We start from the raw sequence: 17,289 nt of genomic DNA on the forward strand, positions 1-17,289 counted from the left end.
AAATTAATCAGATGCAAACAGAGATGAAAGTGAAAAGCTTATCCAGATCATATAACATCACACATTGATGTGTGATGACATTCTTACTCAATAATTTTCCAAGCTGAAAACCTTGAGATACTGTTTTAATTCATAAGACATTATTGAAAAAAGTGAATGTAAGCCAGTGATTTCCCATAAGACTTGTATCAGCCCTTTTTATTGCCTTCCCTTGTGGGTCCCTGTCCATTATAAGTGGAAAACACACTATACTGTGTTTCAATTTTCTTATTTGTATTGACTTTTACTGGATTTAACGTCCAAAGCAAAGCTTTCCAGGATCTCATGCAACAAACAGAAATAAGCAAGAAATTTCCAGACAGGTCTGCAATATACCTGACTAATGAAGACAGTTCTAGTTATAGAGAGTGACAGCATAAGGTGAGGGGAGAACTGAAAGTAATACATCTGAAATCCTTGGAGAGAGTATCTGGAAGGATTTCTAAAAAAAGGTGTAAGACAAGAAAAATGAGGGATCAGAAAACAAATAGGTTAAAGGGAAAATCTTACATGAGTGGCACATAGTGATTGCATTCTTTTTGTGCATCCTTCCTCAGTGAGTAATTTTAGTTACATGTATGAGCAACCTCTGCCATTCCCATAACTGAATGCTAGAAACTGCTGAACTTCAGTATTGTTTCGTGATTTTGTGTTATCTTTTATTCTCCATAGCAAAACTTAATTCAAAGCTGCTAAGCATGTTTGATATTGAGCCCAGCGTTGTTGGAGACCCATTCATTAGAATCTTAAAGGATTAAATTTTAGAAAATATGTATAATTAATGATCAGTTTCAAAGCGCTTTACAAATTGATTTTACTATTTTTTATTAATTTCATAGATTGATTATTTTGATTGATTAGATTGATTTCATAGATTGATTAGATTGATTGCCATTAAAAATATAGCTAGTTTCTAATCATTAGAAAGGTGTTCATTAGAGGTCCCTCAGTGGTACAGCCAAACACGTGGATGTATTGGACAGATACACAAGGTACACAAATGTACATGTCCATATTTAATTCTTCAGAAATTGACTTGAATAGCAGTATATGCAGAAAATATTAAATGGAAGTCAAGAAATATATTGTGCTTCATGTATTGAATGGCACTATGGAATTAAGTGGAATTCATTAGGTACGTGTTTAAGTTGTCATGGTTTTGACTAGTTTTCATGGCAAAATTTAATTGGATACCTATTCTTTCTTCAGAGTACAATCAAATTATGGATTGTATGCAGAACATGAAGGATTATTTAATAAATACAGTCTCACAACTCCAAGAGGCAGAAAGTAAACTTTATGCTGCTAGCTGCAAACAAGATGATGTTTCTCAGATCCAGAATCTTCAAAATGCTTCTAGAGAAAAAGATGTGTGTTGTTCTGAAGGTGAAGCAACAGAGTGTGTGCAAGCACCTTCTAGTCCCAATCAGCAATCACGAAGAACTTCCCTGAATGAGATGGAAAGTCAGAATCTTAATCAAATCCAGTCAAGGGAAACTAAAACTGTGGGAAAATATGTTCCATCGTTAGCTGAAAGCATATCCGCTCAAGAACAGGATATTAGCAGAGAACCTCCAATGAAAAAGGAAGATGGTGAACACAGATTGCTAATGAAATCTGTTACAGAGAAAAAAGATTGCAGTGAAAAGGATAAACCTCATGGAGGTAGTGCTGTTACTGAAAAGTCTCCAGAACAGGCTTTTCAAGATGCTCTTCTTATAAGCAGTTCGGAAGGCATACTATCTGGGGCACTGAAAGACAGTTATGATGAAACTGTCACAAATCTTTTTGAACAGGAAAAAACGGCAGTAGTCGAAGAAACTTCAAAAGGGATCGAAAATGGACAACATAGACTGACAGGGCAAATGGAAGGCAGTAAAACTGAAACAAATAATGAGATTTGTAGAAATGACCAAATTACCTTCACATCTTCAGCACAAACATGTGATCTTACTGCTGTGAATCCTTCCATGAGTGATTCAGAAATACAAAAATCTAGGCACTGGATGGACAAAGAGTAAGCACATATTCTTCTTCGTAAAACGGATGTACATGATATTACTTATTAGCACATGTATAAACACCTGTGGGCCAAGAGACTCAATATGCATGTATTGAGCAGCTACTGGCTTTGCACATAATAGCAATTTACAACTTAAGCATGCACAATTAAGATCTTCCATTTGGTCTAAAGTAAACTGTAACTTTCTATTTAATTGCATTTTTTTTTTCATGTCAGAGAGGAACTGAGTCACAGCCAGTAAAATCAATATTTCCCAAATTGCTGGAAATTCATAGGAAAGGCCCCTAGTTACTAATTTTTATAATTTGTAAGCTGTTTTGCAACAAGATGAACATCAAGATTTTAATGATTTTCCCATCTCTTCATAAACATTTTTATGAATGATCTGCTTATGCTATAATGTAGCACATCATTATAGTATTTAATTAAAAATACACCACCCCACCCAAAATACAAAAGATAATATTTTATATTCTTTTTCTCCAGATTTCTAGTGGAAGAGAGTGGTACAAACAAGCATGTAGTAGCTTGTTTTATTAAAGCCCCTGCAACTGCTCTGGAGAATCTGAAGTGTAAGATAGTCAATGATATTAGTTCCTTGGTGGTGGATGATTCTGAGGAACTGCTCAGCAATGTCATCAGTATTGAATGCTCTGATTATGAGAAAATCTCTTTCCCTATAAACATTGCAATCCCATTTACTTCATGCTTCAGAGGAAATTATCGAGAGATTATGGTGAAGGTGACTGATGGGAACTTTCGGTCAAACTACTTAACTCCTGTTTCTTTGGAGAGATATCAAGAAAAACATAAGGTTGGTAACCTCTCATCTAAGCATTGTTAAAGCATCATTCCAGGTTCCCAGTTAAGCTTCTGTGGAGTCATACAAGTAAAGTTGTCATTATTAAGCCATATTGCCCACTATGGGGGCACTTATATTGACCTTTTCTTCCTACTTGCTCAAGAACTAATGATATTTGAAACCTAGTATTTAACAAGGTCCTTTTTTTCACTCTTAATGTTAACACAAGTGCTTGATTGCACAATAATAATGATTGAGTAATGGCTCATGATTTTTTGTGAATAATACATTGCATTATTTGATAAAAAGAAAAACTTAAGGGAAATTATTTTACATGAAGATCACAGAGAAGTAATGAAATTCTGTGCATATTAATCCAAATTCCATCTCAAAGAAGCACAAGATGGTTCTTTTTTTAAATGCAGAAGAATTGGATTGGGCCAGATTCATCACCCAGTTTATAAGCTTATTTCATTTCACCCTGATATGGCATATTAATGATATCACATGATGACTAGAGCTCACCAGATAACTGGGCATCCAAGTGGCCATAATATTCAATTTATTTTCATTTCACACCTTGCTCTATAAATAATGTTGTCTTATCCACTGTGGAACACAGCTTCCTTTCCCTCCAGTATACTCTTAACCCCACATTCGCTTTATGCAGGAAACCTTTGCGGAAGTGAAAATTTATCAGCTGGGTGTTTTTTCTGTGTTGTCATGCTTAAAGAAAGAAACATTTACTGTTCCAAAGGAGGGACTCTCACAAAAGCTGAACGTGGATTCTAGAATCTCTTTCTGTTACCATCCAGAAACGTTCAGTTCTCCAGCAACCATACAGTTAAAGGTGAGCTTGAAAAGTGCAGTACTTGTTCCATAAGTCTGTTATCTGATCAGCTCTGAAGCAAGGATGCCAATAGTGTTAAAGAGCAACCTGTTCCATCACTAGAGGTCTGTGAAAAGTAGCTACCGCTCCACATCCTGTATACACAGCAAATGGTTTCCTGCCGCCTTTGTTAAAACCATGTAATTTCGTCAGTAGTCAGCGATATCTCTAGCTAAAAAGAAGAACCTTTGTTTAAAATACTTCAGAGAATACAGTTGTTTTCAATAGTGACATGAGAATCAACTCTGAACTTCAACTGTTTGGCCCAGTGTTCAAGTTAATTGGACAATTTTTCTCACCTGACCTTCATCATTTGTACCAGGCAGTGCAACAAACGGTTTTGTCACCTCTTAGGCTGAGAATAACCTTGAAATTTGCTTCAATTATAATGTGTTTCTACCCCCATAAAAACATTGTGTCTGAGGTACAGAGAATGTAAAATTAACAGGGAAAAAAATATGGATTTGAAAAATCTCAGAAAGTTATAAAAATCTGAGGGAGCTAAGAAGTTTCAAAACTTGAGTTCAAATCAGGAGCAAAACAGTCAAAATAGTCAGTAAAGGTTCCAGGTTTTTATGACTTTCAAGCACTTTGTTGTGCCTTGTGTAAAGTGCTGATACTTTGGTAGGGTTGTTCCTGGGTTATAGAGAGGAGCCTAAGGCTGCTGTGGTAGTCTGATCCAACTCCAAAAGATAAATAAGTTTGTAAAAAGAAAAACTACACATGTAAGAGAAGTTTTATTCATTTACAAATTAATTGTATAATTGCTTTCCATATTTAGATTCAGCCAATTGAGTCATCATTGATTTCAACATTGAAAGCAAGACATGATATGTACCACTCAGTGGTAGCTACTAGTGCCCTGATTTATTTCCCGCATCCTTCAGTCCAGCCATTAAACAGCTCAGTCACTATTACTCTTCCCTGTCCTCCAAACCCAGAAAAAAAGAGGCAAGGAGATGAGACAGAACACGTGAGAGCCATTAGTACTACAGTAAAGAAGGTTGCTACATCATACCATCCTCGGTAAGAACAACTTCACTACAAGCTCAGCATTTTCAAAACACCAAAACTAATTTTTTTTAACAGTTGCTGATTAATAATTTTTGTGTTAAAAATGTGTTAGTTCCTTAATACAGTCTGCTATACAAAGAAACATTGTTAGAAACACTACAGCAAATCCCTAAAATTCTCATGCTATAGCTTCAGCAGGAAAATTCATATAGCATTTGATGTATAATTCTTTAAATATGCTGACTACTATATTTCTAGCAGGAGCCAGGATTAAAAATGCATGGCTTTTTTTCCAGCAAGAAATGTTCATCAGTTTTCACCAAAGCCTAACATAAGAGAATAATTACATCCCAAAGCTGCTGTGATCATTATTTTACCAGCTGGTGGTTTGGCTACCTGGCCTTTGAATTTTCTGATCTCTACTTCTGCACATCCTGATGGCTACCTGAATCACAAGTTATGACAGAAAACAGCCAAAAGCTGATCTAATCTACTTTGACAGTCAGAAAAAAAAAAAAAAAAAAAAAGTGTTTTTATCATCACATGCAGCAAAAAAAAACAATCTGAAATTACCATTTGATTGTCATCCTTGTAGTTCTGCTACCATGGGCAGCTCCAGGTTCAGAAAGGCTGGCTGGGACTTCTTTGTAGGGGCAGGGGGATTGGACTAGATGATCTTTTGAGGTCCCTTCCAATCTCTAACATACTGTGATACTGTGATACTGTGACTAGCCTGGGACAAGAGTCAGCTTTGAAATACTTCTACTTTAAGTCATTAAAGGGTTAGCTTATTCCTATTGTGCTAAACCGTATCTTTTTCAAAATTCATCTACATGCCAAGATTATAATGGTCTTGAAAATAAGCAAAATACAGATGGAGAAGTCAGACAGTGTTCTAGCTTCCCAATTCTGAAAAACTCCTCTGATCATGTTTTAAATAGCTCTAACTCACACTGGTTTCTTAGACCAGATATCCATCTTGATCGCAAACTTCAGATTTAAGAAGGCTGCCCATGTCACTTTATGGGAGATTCAAATTCCATTTCCTGTACCAGAAGCATTTAATTGTGTGGCAGTACCTTCCTAACATCTGTCTGTTCTTAATATTAGTCTAAATGCATTTTAGATTTTCAGTCAAAGCACATCCATAGAAAGACCATGGCTTGATTGCTTATTTCTATAAAAACTCCGTAGAAAATTATGCCAATATTTTCTTGTATTTGCACATAGGCTGAGGTGGTATGCTTGAGAAATGCTTAGGCTGTCCTGTCTGGAGTATTTTCTTCTTTGGATTGTGTATAGGGTGTGCATTTGAGGTGGAAGGTTTATTCACATCCAGTGTAAGAATTGATAGAGAGGTTGTCGTGGTTTAAGCCCCAGCTGTGAATTAGAACCACGCTGTCTACTTCCCCCCCCACACTCCCCAGAGGGATGGAGAGGAGAATCGAAAGAATGTAACTCCCACGGGTTGAGATAAAAACAGTCCAGTAACTAAGGTATAACACAAATCACTACTGCTGCCACCAATAATAATAATGATAAGGGAAATAACAAGGGAAGAGAATACGATACCACTCGCCGGAAAATAGAGCCCGACCGAAAAGAGGACGTGCCCTTCCGGGTAGCTCCCAGTTACATCCCCAGGCATGACGTGCTGTGGTATGGAATACCTCTTTGGCTAGTTTGGGTCAGGTGTCCTGTCCCCGCTTCCTCCCGGCCCCTCCTCCTCCCTGGCAGAGCATGAGACTCACAAAGTCCTTGGTCAGTCTAAACATTGGTGTTATCAGCTTTGTTCCCAGGCCAAAAGTCAAAAACACAGTGCTGCACCAGCTACTAAGAAGGAGAAAAACTGACTGCTACTGCTGAACCCAGGACAGAGGTGTGTGAGAGGCAAGTTCTGGGCTTCTGTAAAAAACTCCTTATGTTGCATTCATTAGAATAAATTAGCCCAAGCATGTCATATCGCAGTTGCTTCATTCTGAGTGTGATATCAATGTAATCGCTTGACTTGAAGAGGAGCTACTTTTATTTTCTCTGTTGAAAGAGATAATGGATAGCAGTCATGCCTTATTATCTAAATTCCTTTGTGGTTATTGAGTAATTGTTTCTGGAAGAAAAGGTGGTTTTGTTTGTTGGACTGTTTCTAGGTACCTACTTCTAGAGAATCTCAGTCTTGATGGATTACTCAAATCCAATCTGTAATCATTAATGTGCATGATATTATAGACTAAATAATATTAATTTAGATAGAAGTATTCTGTTTTCCTTTTTTTCCTCTTTTAGAGAATTGAGAAGAAAAGTCTCTTAACAATGATATAATTTATATACTCTAAAGTATTGTTCCATAACTTACATCCTCTGGAGTGCAGATTTGCAGCAAAGTGGGAAAAAACACATGTCGTCATCAGGAAAGCAGAAGAGAAAGCGGAGCTACAAATACAAGCTTATTCTTTCTGCATGATCCATTTTTCATTATATTTTTTCCTGCAACTCCTTGGCTTTCCAGGGCTGTGAGTGCTTCTGTGAGAAAAAATGGAGAGAATCTCAGTGATACTTTGAAATTATTAGGATACAGAAACAAAGAAGAGGGGTGGAAGGTGTATGCTGGTGTTACTATCCAGAATGCACGGAATGGCCTTGTATCATTCGAACTAAATGAGCATTTAGAAAGGTAATGTATGAATAATGTAATAAAATTTCATTTGCTAAAATATTTACTTTTAAGTATATAGATCAATGGAAATCAGTAGAGTTAAGAAATCATCCAATACTCATTATGAACTTGCCAGTATCTTTTTCTTCCACTTTGCAGCATGATATCATTTAGATTTGTAACTCATAATTACAGAACACATATATTTTTAAAAACTTTTCATCTATAGACTGTACACATTGTAATATATGCAAAACTTGAAACAGGAAATGCAGATATTAATCTTAATTTGAAAATGTGAGTTAGCACTCAGACTACAAAACCGTATTATTTTTTTGAATTTCTTATTAAGAAATTTTATCTTACTTTCATCTAAATTTCATATATATTTAAATTAGATATAGAGTCAATATACTCTACACTACAGAAGCAGGCAAATTACCATCCTTTCACTTGTTGGAAACAAGAATGAAAAAGAGGTAGCAAAGTCCATTGAAAACTATATTATTTTGCATAATAAATTGTTAGCAGTTGATACAATTATTTAAGACAGAGCTATTTATTTATTTTCTTGCCTTTTTTTTTTTTTTTTTTAAATACAGCTTTGTGGTCATTCGCCTTTCATTCCTCTTGGAAAACACGTATCTGCTCCTCTTTGCTCAGGCTCTGGAAGAAGCTGTTTGTAATACAATGGCTAATGTGATACTGTATCGGAAACAAGAAAACCCATGCAAAATAGTAGTTTTGCTATCTGCATCCAAAGATTTGACCTGCGAACTTCAAAAACTTCATGAGGAGGGCTTCTTTGGTCCCCCAGAACCTACGCAGCAGTTCCCGCTAAAAGAAGGAGATCAGATTCATTTTAGATTTAGTGGAAATATTTTTGCTTCAGGTAAAGTAATTAATTCATGCATCTGCATGAGCATTATCAATCACCTCAGATATTCAGAAATACTGAATACACTAGTAGATTGTGGTTAGTCACAGCACATGTAGCTATTTCAGTGTTTTATTTCTTGTAAACAACAGGCTCATGGAACTACATGGGAAAATAAGTGAAAAATACTAGTTGAACAAGATCTTGAGCATCCTGCTCTAGGTGACCCTGCTTTGAGCAGGGGGGTTGGACAAGATATCTTCAGAGATCTCTTCCAACCTCTGCCATTCTGCGAAACCTGGTCTCCTGTAAGCAACTCGTATTTTATTACAAAAGGGCAGAATTCCACCCATGTCTTATTAAACTAAAGAATATTTGATAGGAATTAAACAGATTCCAAACAAAAAGAAACAAGACTGCTATTTCATCTGTGCAAATTCACTTAAAATGTGTGAGATTAAAGACTTAAATCTAGGGCAAAATGTTGCTTTTTGTGAGTTGAGCTATGATTTGAGGTGATTAGAGTTTTTATGCTGTTTTGATTAGCAGCTTCGGAAATTCCATGCAGTGGCTGACTCTCTGACATTCAGAGATTTGCTTAAAGGCAAAAGAGATAAGAAGCCTCAGAAAAGTTTTCACCTGAAATTATGTCTAGTCTTTTCTGCCAGTTTTGGAAAGAAAGAATGTATAAATTTGTGTTTTTCCCTCTGAACATTTTGTACATAAACTCTCCCATTCAGAACTCCATTTACCCTAAAAAAAAAATTATTGTTCAAAAAGAGAATTCTTCAGCCCCCAACTAATGCCATATATGCAAAGGGTAGTGTATATAGGTGTATCAATTAAAATGGAATTACAAATCCTAAAAATGCACCTATTTCTCTGCCTCCATTTATTTTGTTGTTACAGATAGATTTCCATTCTGAATAACCAGAAAGCATATACTTCTAATTCTATTCACAACACCATTTTTGTTTTATTTATCTCTGTGTTATGTACTTTATCTCCTTCTGTGTTCCTTACTTTTCAGCTTGTAGCACAGCCTTCACCACTTATTCCTTATGCCAACAACTCAGGGCTAAGACACCTCACCATGAAGACATTTCAGCTACTGAAGCAGGAAGGCAGGAATGTTTGAACTTTGAAAGTTTAATATAAAGTAATAATGATAAAGAACAATCAAATATTATGTGATTAGCTCTATTTGACTCTCCCTAATGAATTATTTTAGATGCCACACATTAAATACAGGTATGCTTACTTTTTTTTTTATCTTTGTATGGACTGCAGAGAATGGAAAAGATTTTGGAAAAGTCTACAGGCTGATCTTTCATTCACAAAGAAAACCCAGGCTGGAGCTCCATATTAAAGAAGTGAATGAATTTGGTAACCACAGTTCACCTCATTACAAAGGAACAGCAGTGTTTTATAAAATTACCAGAGAGATGATAACCAAGAAATGGGAACAACCCTTGCCATATTGTGAATATCAACACCAGTCTCCACTGTGTAAATTAGCACTAACGTTACCAAAGGTGAGTTTCTCACTTGATAATGTTAGAGATCTTTCCTTTTTTCCCCTTACAGCATATTTATTGTGCAAAAGGATCTTGGTACGTTTTTTGCTTGACAGATACACACAGGAGTCACTGGTGGAGCAGTTCTGATCCATCAGCAACATACAAACACCCTCAGAATTTCTTTTAGCAAGTGGAAGGGACCCTCATCCAAGCATGAGCATGGAAAAAAAAAAGTGTTTAGCAGAAGTTTTTCCCCCACTTGCTCTCCCAAAATGATATGGCCTTGAGAAATTATTACTTACATTTCAGTTATATACTTCTTATATCCTTGTCTTGGGAGTGCAAAATTGCAAATCACAGGAGCATTAAATGGCTCATGTAATCTATCTTTCTATCACCTGCTTCTCCTGTTATGCCTGATAAGCCTCTACAAAAAAGCCATATGACAATTATCTCCATCTCTAGTGAAAAGTATTGCTACATAAATTAATCTTTAATATTACTGCAATGAAATCTCATTGTAATATTTTCAAAGAGCCTAGGTATTAGCAGCCTATATTACACAAAATGCTGCCTCTAGACTACCGCTGTCAAATTTGCATACATTGTAATATCAAAATATGTACAGTAACATTAGGTCTAAATCTCTGGTGACAAGCTGTAGCATCTCTCTTTTTCTGAATTTAATTGACTTCACTCTTCCTTAAGCTATCGCTTACAAATACATCTTTTATTTCACAAGCATACCTCTTGATTTCTCTCCCATCTCCATTTTCCCAAGTAAAAGTAAAGAACAGTTAATTGCAGAAAGTTTTACTTACAAACTCCATACAAGATGTAAGTTTTCTTTTGAGAATCCCATGTTTTCATCTACTTTGCTTTTCCACAGGGCTAGCATTCCATGTGCGGTATTCACAGAGAGGGAAATACAAACTCCTGAGTTCCATTGAAATGTTTAAAAATAAATAAATGTGTCAGTCAATCTGCGGCACACCCTAGGCATTGGTTAGTTCTTCCATCCACCTGCCTAGCTTCCATCCCATTTTCCTACTTTATTTAATTGTACTGCAGAATAAGAGTAAGATTTAAAAGGCTGAACTGCATTTGTCTTAAACCACGAAGGTAATTATCAAAGTCTTCGATTTGGGTTGGCATATATATGGTCTACTGCTATGCATATTACTCCCTGATGTTCTATTTGGAGTTTTCAAAATAAATATTTTGGGCTACCTCTTTTCTCCTACTAAATTGAGGGCCACATTTCCTCTGGTCAGTCTGTGTAAGTGTGTGAGAATATATAATATATATAGCCTTTGGGAATATTTTCTCTATGCCTCTTTTTGAGTAGTGACTTTACTTTCAACTGAATCAGTTCAAGCACAGAGGACCCCAGTTTGATGCACAAAAAGTCTGCTTAGAGAGAGAGTTATAATATGACTTCAGAAAATCAATATTGCAGCATCTTACAGATAATATTTCTTTTACTTCTGGTAAATGTATTTTAAGAGGTGCATTTCAAAGGAGTCAGAATCTTCATTAAATGCAAATATTGGCAAAAAAATTATCAAAATGCTTGAAAAAATTTGCGTATTTGTAACTTTTTCATTATGTGATTTGTGTCTTCTGTCTTATACAGAATGATATACCAATCTATAGTATGAAGAACAGCATCAAAATAACACCTTCCATTATATTGCAAGTCATTTTAGTTCACAAAATGTTATACTTTGCTATAGTTGGTGAACCCTTCTACTTTTTGATCTTTCATCCACCCACTGTAACAATTTAAAATTGATAGGCCTAAACTCATATTTTTTAATAGAGAAGAAATATTCCTTGATAAGTTAGCTAGTTTGGTTACCATTTTTTTTTAAGAATTATAAGACATCAATGAAACTGGTTATTTGACATTAGTGAATCATTAGTGAATAATTAGTAAATTAAATACAACATAACTTACTACTGGTATAAAAATATACAAGGTGAATAGGAATTTCACCCACACATTGTTATATGTAACATTCATTAACACAAAGTTGTGATAATGTTTGCTCTTTTGCTCTTCATACCTTCTTCCAGCCAAGTAAATCTTGAATTCCATACTGAACAAGCTCATAGAAATTTTAGGAACAAAAAGTGCTCTCTTTTGCTTTGTTTGCTGGCTGAAAGGTGAGGAAAAAAAGAATAAGAAAAACTGGTTGGTTTTCTCAAGGGAGGATGATTATTAATAAAGTCCCATACAGACCCATGCTAACATATTCATCAGAAACTTGAATAATTAAGTGAAAAATCTGATGACAGTACAAAATACTCAGTACTACAGCATCCACATTGTGACTGCACTCTGTAGTTCTGGTCATGGAATTTAGAAAGAGGATTTGGAAGCAGGCAAAAGGAAGATGGTGTTCAGAAGCATGGAGTGGTTCTAAGTAGAGAGGCAACACATTGATCACAACACTTCAGACAGTTTTGAAATTGAAATATTGTAAATATTAACAAGTATTATGTAGGAACTGAAAAAGGAGTTACTATATCCCCCTTTCACAGGATGTAAGAACAATTATTTTGGTGAGTGGCAGGTGCATCCAGTAAATATAAAAGAACATACTTTTTACGTACAAAAATAAGCAGGTGAACTCATTTTCACAGGATAATTGCAGCAGTTAAAAATATGTTTGAGCTAGAAGAGGAATAAACTGAAAGACAGAAATATATATTAAACATAATGATCCAGATGCTATTAAATACCAGAGCAATGAAAAGGAAATTCTAATTATTTACTGTATTTGATTATGTGTTCTAAAGTTATTAATGGTGATGAAAGCACTTAATGGTGATGAAAGAACTTTTATCTTGTATTTGCTATCCATGATCTTATCATCATATTTGAATCAGATATATTTTCACATTTACGTGGTCTTTCTGATGAATAAAAGAAATAGAAGCAAACAGTTAAATCAGATGAGAAAACACAGCTAGGGAGAAATTTAATGCACTAATTATACAAACAACTACACCAGCCATCTGTTAAATGCAACTGCTATTTACCACTTCATTAAAGTCCAAGTTTTGTGTTAATATTCATATAATATGAACCGAGACTGGCACTGTCCATAATTAGTCGTATGCTGATGCAATTAATATATCTTGCTAAAGCACCTGAGAACTATCTGGCCACGTTTGTGTGTGTAGACATACAGTCAAGCAATGATCCTTTAATTTTGCTAGTTTCTATCACATGTGTAGTACAACAGTACAGCAGTTAAGGTGCCACAAATCTTGCAAGAATATCAAAACATAATGTGCCCTGGTCAAATATGACTTACTGATAATACTGGGTTGTTTATAGCATTGCTCACACTAAGGCAGATGCTTTACAGAATTCCAGTTGTCACAATAAGGCTTTCATGTCTTATGTGTGAACTAGTTGACTGTAAGTTGTAGTGTTGTTGACAGACTTCTCACTTGCTCCCACTATGCTGGGGGATCTGTTCATGGCACTTTTAAAATCCTCAGAATAGCAGTAAATGCAGGGCAAGAACAGCAAAGGCTATTTCAGTTTCTACTGATTTGTTGAGTTAATAAATATCTTAAGTTTAGTTTAACTAGGTTAACAGGTTAGTTTTAATTCACATGAGATCACAAACACTAGTGTTGTCATTAAAAATAGAAATTTTCTCAGCAAAATGAGAGGAAATTTTGGCTTTTTTGTTTGTTTGGTTGGTTTTTTGTTTGTTTTGTTTTTTGTGAGATGTTAGAGTTAGAACCATTCACAACACCTGGTTTTGGTTGTGACAAAGACAGATGGAGTCTTTTTCAGGCAGCCATTCTGACTACATTTTCACTCATTGCTGTAAAATTCCCGCCTAAATTTCTCTCAAATTGTGGAGAGAAGAGTAACTGTATAGATTATAAGCCATTTTTTTATGTATTTGCCCACATTATCCAGTCTCTTACAAATATATTTCTGACAGTGGTGAAAGCAGTAGCTGTTTACTTAGTATACAACCATTCACTTCAGTTTTTAGTTTAAACATGTTATGCTTACACAGAAGCAATCTGACCTTCACTAACAATTCCTATTTCTTAAGCTTTCATTTTTTCAGCATTAGAAAACTCCTGTTTTTCAAACCTATTATTTTCAACACAATTTAATACAGTGGATTAGGTTCTGATGTCAAGTATGTATGTGCATGTCAGCAATATTTCTACTGATTTCTAAGCAGTTGTATTTATGTGAAACTGGGCTAAAGAGTTTAAAAGGATAATTTCTCCTCTATCTATCCTGTTTGATATGCTGCTGGAGTCTGGTCATGCCTTAGAGGTCCATTTGACAGAGCACTTCAGTATTACTGCCTGAAATCAGAATGCTTTGCAAAAAGAGATTGTTGTAATACATACAAGCATTATCAAATTACTATTCTACTGAAGTTTTATATCTAATGACTGCCTAACAGCAAAATAGCATGTGATCCTCTGCTTCAGAAAGGCAGTTGCTTAGCTAATTGAAGAGCCTTCCAGACTAGAAAACTGCTTTGACTGCTAAGAGCATTTTACTTACACTGTCAGCCAGAACAGTGGGACTACATGCCAGCGCAGCTGAACCATGGGTGAATTTAGCCCTTCACCACAGATATTTAATCTTTAAAGGCAGATTTAATGTTTTAGCTCTAATGCATTGTATATTATTACACTATTTCTAGACAATTCTAATTCTCAATTCTTATCATTTTTACTACTATTTTAACATAAAGTAGCATAAAGTAGTTCAGATTAAAGTCAGTGCATGGGTAATTGAGTTCATCTAGAATAACTTTGAAAATCTCATACAGACCTTTGAGGTGCTAAATTCCCATTTATGAAAGAAAATAAGTTTAAATGTAAATGCATAATTAAAGGAAGCCAAAGGAAGCCAAAGAAAGCTGTCTTGGAAGAAAAACAATGCCCCCTTCTGGAGGAGCTTTATATTCCCTTTATTTTAAAAGCTTTTTTTAGCAATCTTATGCTATCTTCAAGCTAGGTCATGTCCAGTGACAGAATTGCTGTAGAAGCATGCAAGATGAGGCAGACTCCAATCTCGAGATGAGTGCAGTGCAGGATGGTTTTGCACTGCCAAACAGTGCATGCTGTGTGCATCCTGTGCAAACTGAAACCCTCTACTATGATGACTTGAGTACAGGCCTAATGAATGAATTCACAGGTAAATAGGTAACAGTTATGATTATATTGAGCTTTTGGACATATAGCTCAGTGCATAGAAAACACTCCAAAAACTGAACAAGATATAAAGTCTGTTTTATGAAAGTATTTAAGAAAAGCTCAACAGAGCTCTGGCTCAGTATGCATAGCAGGAGAAGAAGAATGATTTATCCAGTCGGAGTTTCATGTTCTTAATTCACAAATGGATAACAGAAGCTCAGCAAATAAATCTGGAACAAGTCTCACAGTGAAAACTGTGCATAAAAAGCCAGGTAATACAACTGAATCTGTGTGAAAAAGAGAACAATTACAGCTGTTAGTAAAAAAAACCAACCAAACAAAAAACAAACAAAAAAAAAGCTGAACTTCATAATAATTAATTTTTCATGTGCTCAGTGCTTATATAAGTAATTTCTGTTTGAGTATGCATTAGGAAACAACAGTAAAGACCAGAAGACTTTCTTCTTTCTCAGTCATAGGCGAAAAGGACAAAGTATTTTTTTTCTTTCTCATCAGTGTTCAGACGAAGAAAGAGAAAGAATACCACATTCTAACGGAACTTGTCTATTCATTTTGATGATTTTTAGTGATTATTAAAAGTTGATTAACCATAGCTAGAAACATAGTATTATTTCTAGACCTAAAACCAGCTACTGCATACCTAGAAACTGTTATTTTCCTTGAAACAGTATGATATTCACACAGTTGTATTCAGAACACAGAGACAGCAAGGCAAAGTTAATGCAGTGTTCAAAATCAGAATCCATTTCATGTACAAAGGTTCCGTACAGATTTTCTATACGCCCAGTTTCTATACATAATAATGTTGATGTAATGCTATTGATCAAACATATATAAAATTGCATAAATTATAAGCTTTTTAATAAGATGCAATACACATCCAGTGGTGTAAACAGACTTAGCTTCATTATTTTAATAGCTCTGTACTGATGATGGTTTTAACTGGTTTCAGTAATGACACAAATCCTCTGTATAAGTAAAATCCATCTTAAATGCTGATTTACTGCAATCCACTCCCATGTCCTTGTTGCTTATTCATTTACTCATTTCTCTTTCCTCAATAAATTTTCTTTGATAGCATGAGAAGTTCATCAACCGCCCACAAAGCACAAAAATAATTTCTTCTGATTCATCAGGTAAGAACATATACATAATAGATTCATATCAATATAAATAAGTTATATTTGCTATTTACTTCTTTTAAATGCCAAGATTTGTTTCAGCTGTACCTGACATTTTAAAATTCAGTAACCAAGGTAGTTAATGAATTAACAGACATTCAAAGAAATAAAAAAGTGATCTGTTTTTTACCAGAAAATTCAAAACCTCTTAAAAGATAATGTTGTGCTGGGGTGCTTGAACAGCATGCAATTTTCTGTATAAGGAAATTCCATTTGTAATGGAAAGCTCCAGTTTAACTGATATATCAGTTATAGGAAATGCCAAAACCCTTTTATTTTATTGCTACCTTTCCCCATACAGTTCCAAATGAATTTTATAGATTGTTGCTGAATCTGCTCTTAACTTTCATGCAGTTGCCAGAAATGGCATTAGAAGTGATCACGTTTCCATTAAAGTGAAAAAATGTATTTAGTTGTGGAGTTCACCCACTCAGCCTCCAGCTTTAGAAAGCTTTGCAAAAGAAAGAATGATTTTCATAGCAGAAGAATAATGATCTTAATTTACTAATTTTTGTCCTTCAGAGGCCTTATGGGACAACCTCCTATACTGGCTTGCAGAAGAGCTTGCAGAAGATAATATGTCATTGCTTTCTTTATGCTTACCTGTTCGGCGGAGCGTACTTCAGCTTGTTAGGCTGAAGTGCCCTGATAATTTAACACACCAGATCTATGAGCTGCTTTGCAGCTGGAAAAAGACCCTTCCAAGGTCAGCTAATAAACAGCAGCTCCTGTCTTGCTATTTACGGAAGAGTGGCAGAAGTGATCTTTCGGAACAGCTTCGTTTTAAGTGGCAAAATAAAGTGTTCACTTGATAGAATCACTGGCAACAGCCTAATTTCTCTTCTTTCTTGTTGAAAGATGTGAATATTTGTGGTATAGTTGGATGAACAAGTGACAGGGATACCAGTCAGGGATCAGATTGCTTATTTATTTGTTACTTTGAAACCTCTTCACTAAAGCAAAGTGTAATAGCAATGTCCTTGCTTGCTAAAAGTGAACGTTTCTTCCATAGAATAATGAGAGAGTGAAAATATTGCTGTGAAGAATTACATAGACTGGTCTGCATAGGTT

The 17,289-nt window shown here is 35.2% G+C and overlaps 1 protein-coding gene across 1 annotated transcript; it reads left to right on the top strand.

Annotated features, from left to right (window-relative positions):
- Positions 1–1,280: 1,280 nt before the first annotated feature.
- DTHD1 (death domain containing 1) lies at positions 1,281–17,030 on the top strand (the record flags this gene model as incomplete). The annotated part of the gene is made up of 9 exons (XM_080626966.1): positions 1,281–2,056; positions 2,549–2,876; positions 3,535–3,714; positions 4,535–4,779; positions 7,274–7,438; positions 8,023–8,312; positions 9,588–9,832; positions 16,116–16,173; positions 16,741–17,030. The coding sequence occupies 9 exons, from the start codon at positions 1,281–1,283 to the stop codon at positions 17,028–17,030; spliced, it is 2,577 nt and encodes an 858-aa protein (XP_080483092.1).
- Between the last annotated feature and the right edge of the window lie 259 nt (positions 17,031–17,289).

Source organism: Psittacula echo (assembly GCF_963264785.1).
Source record: "Psittacula echo genome assembly, chromosome: 1".
Lineage (NCBI taxonomy): Eukaryota > Metazoa > Chordata > Aves > Psittaciformes > Psittacidae > Psittacula > Psittacula echo.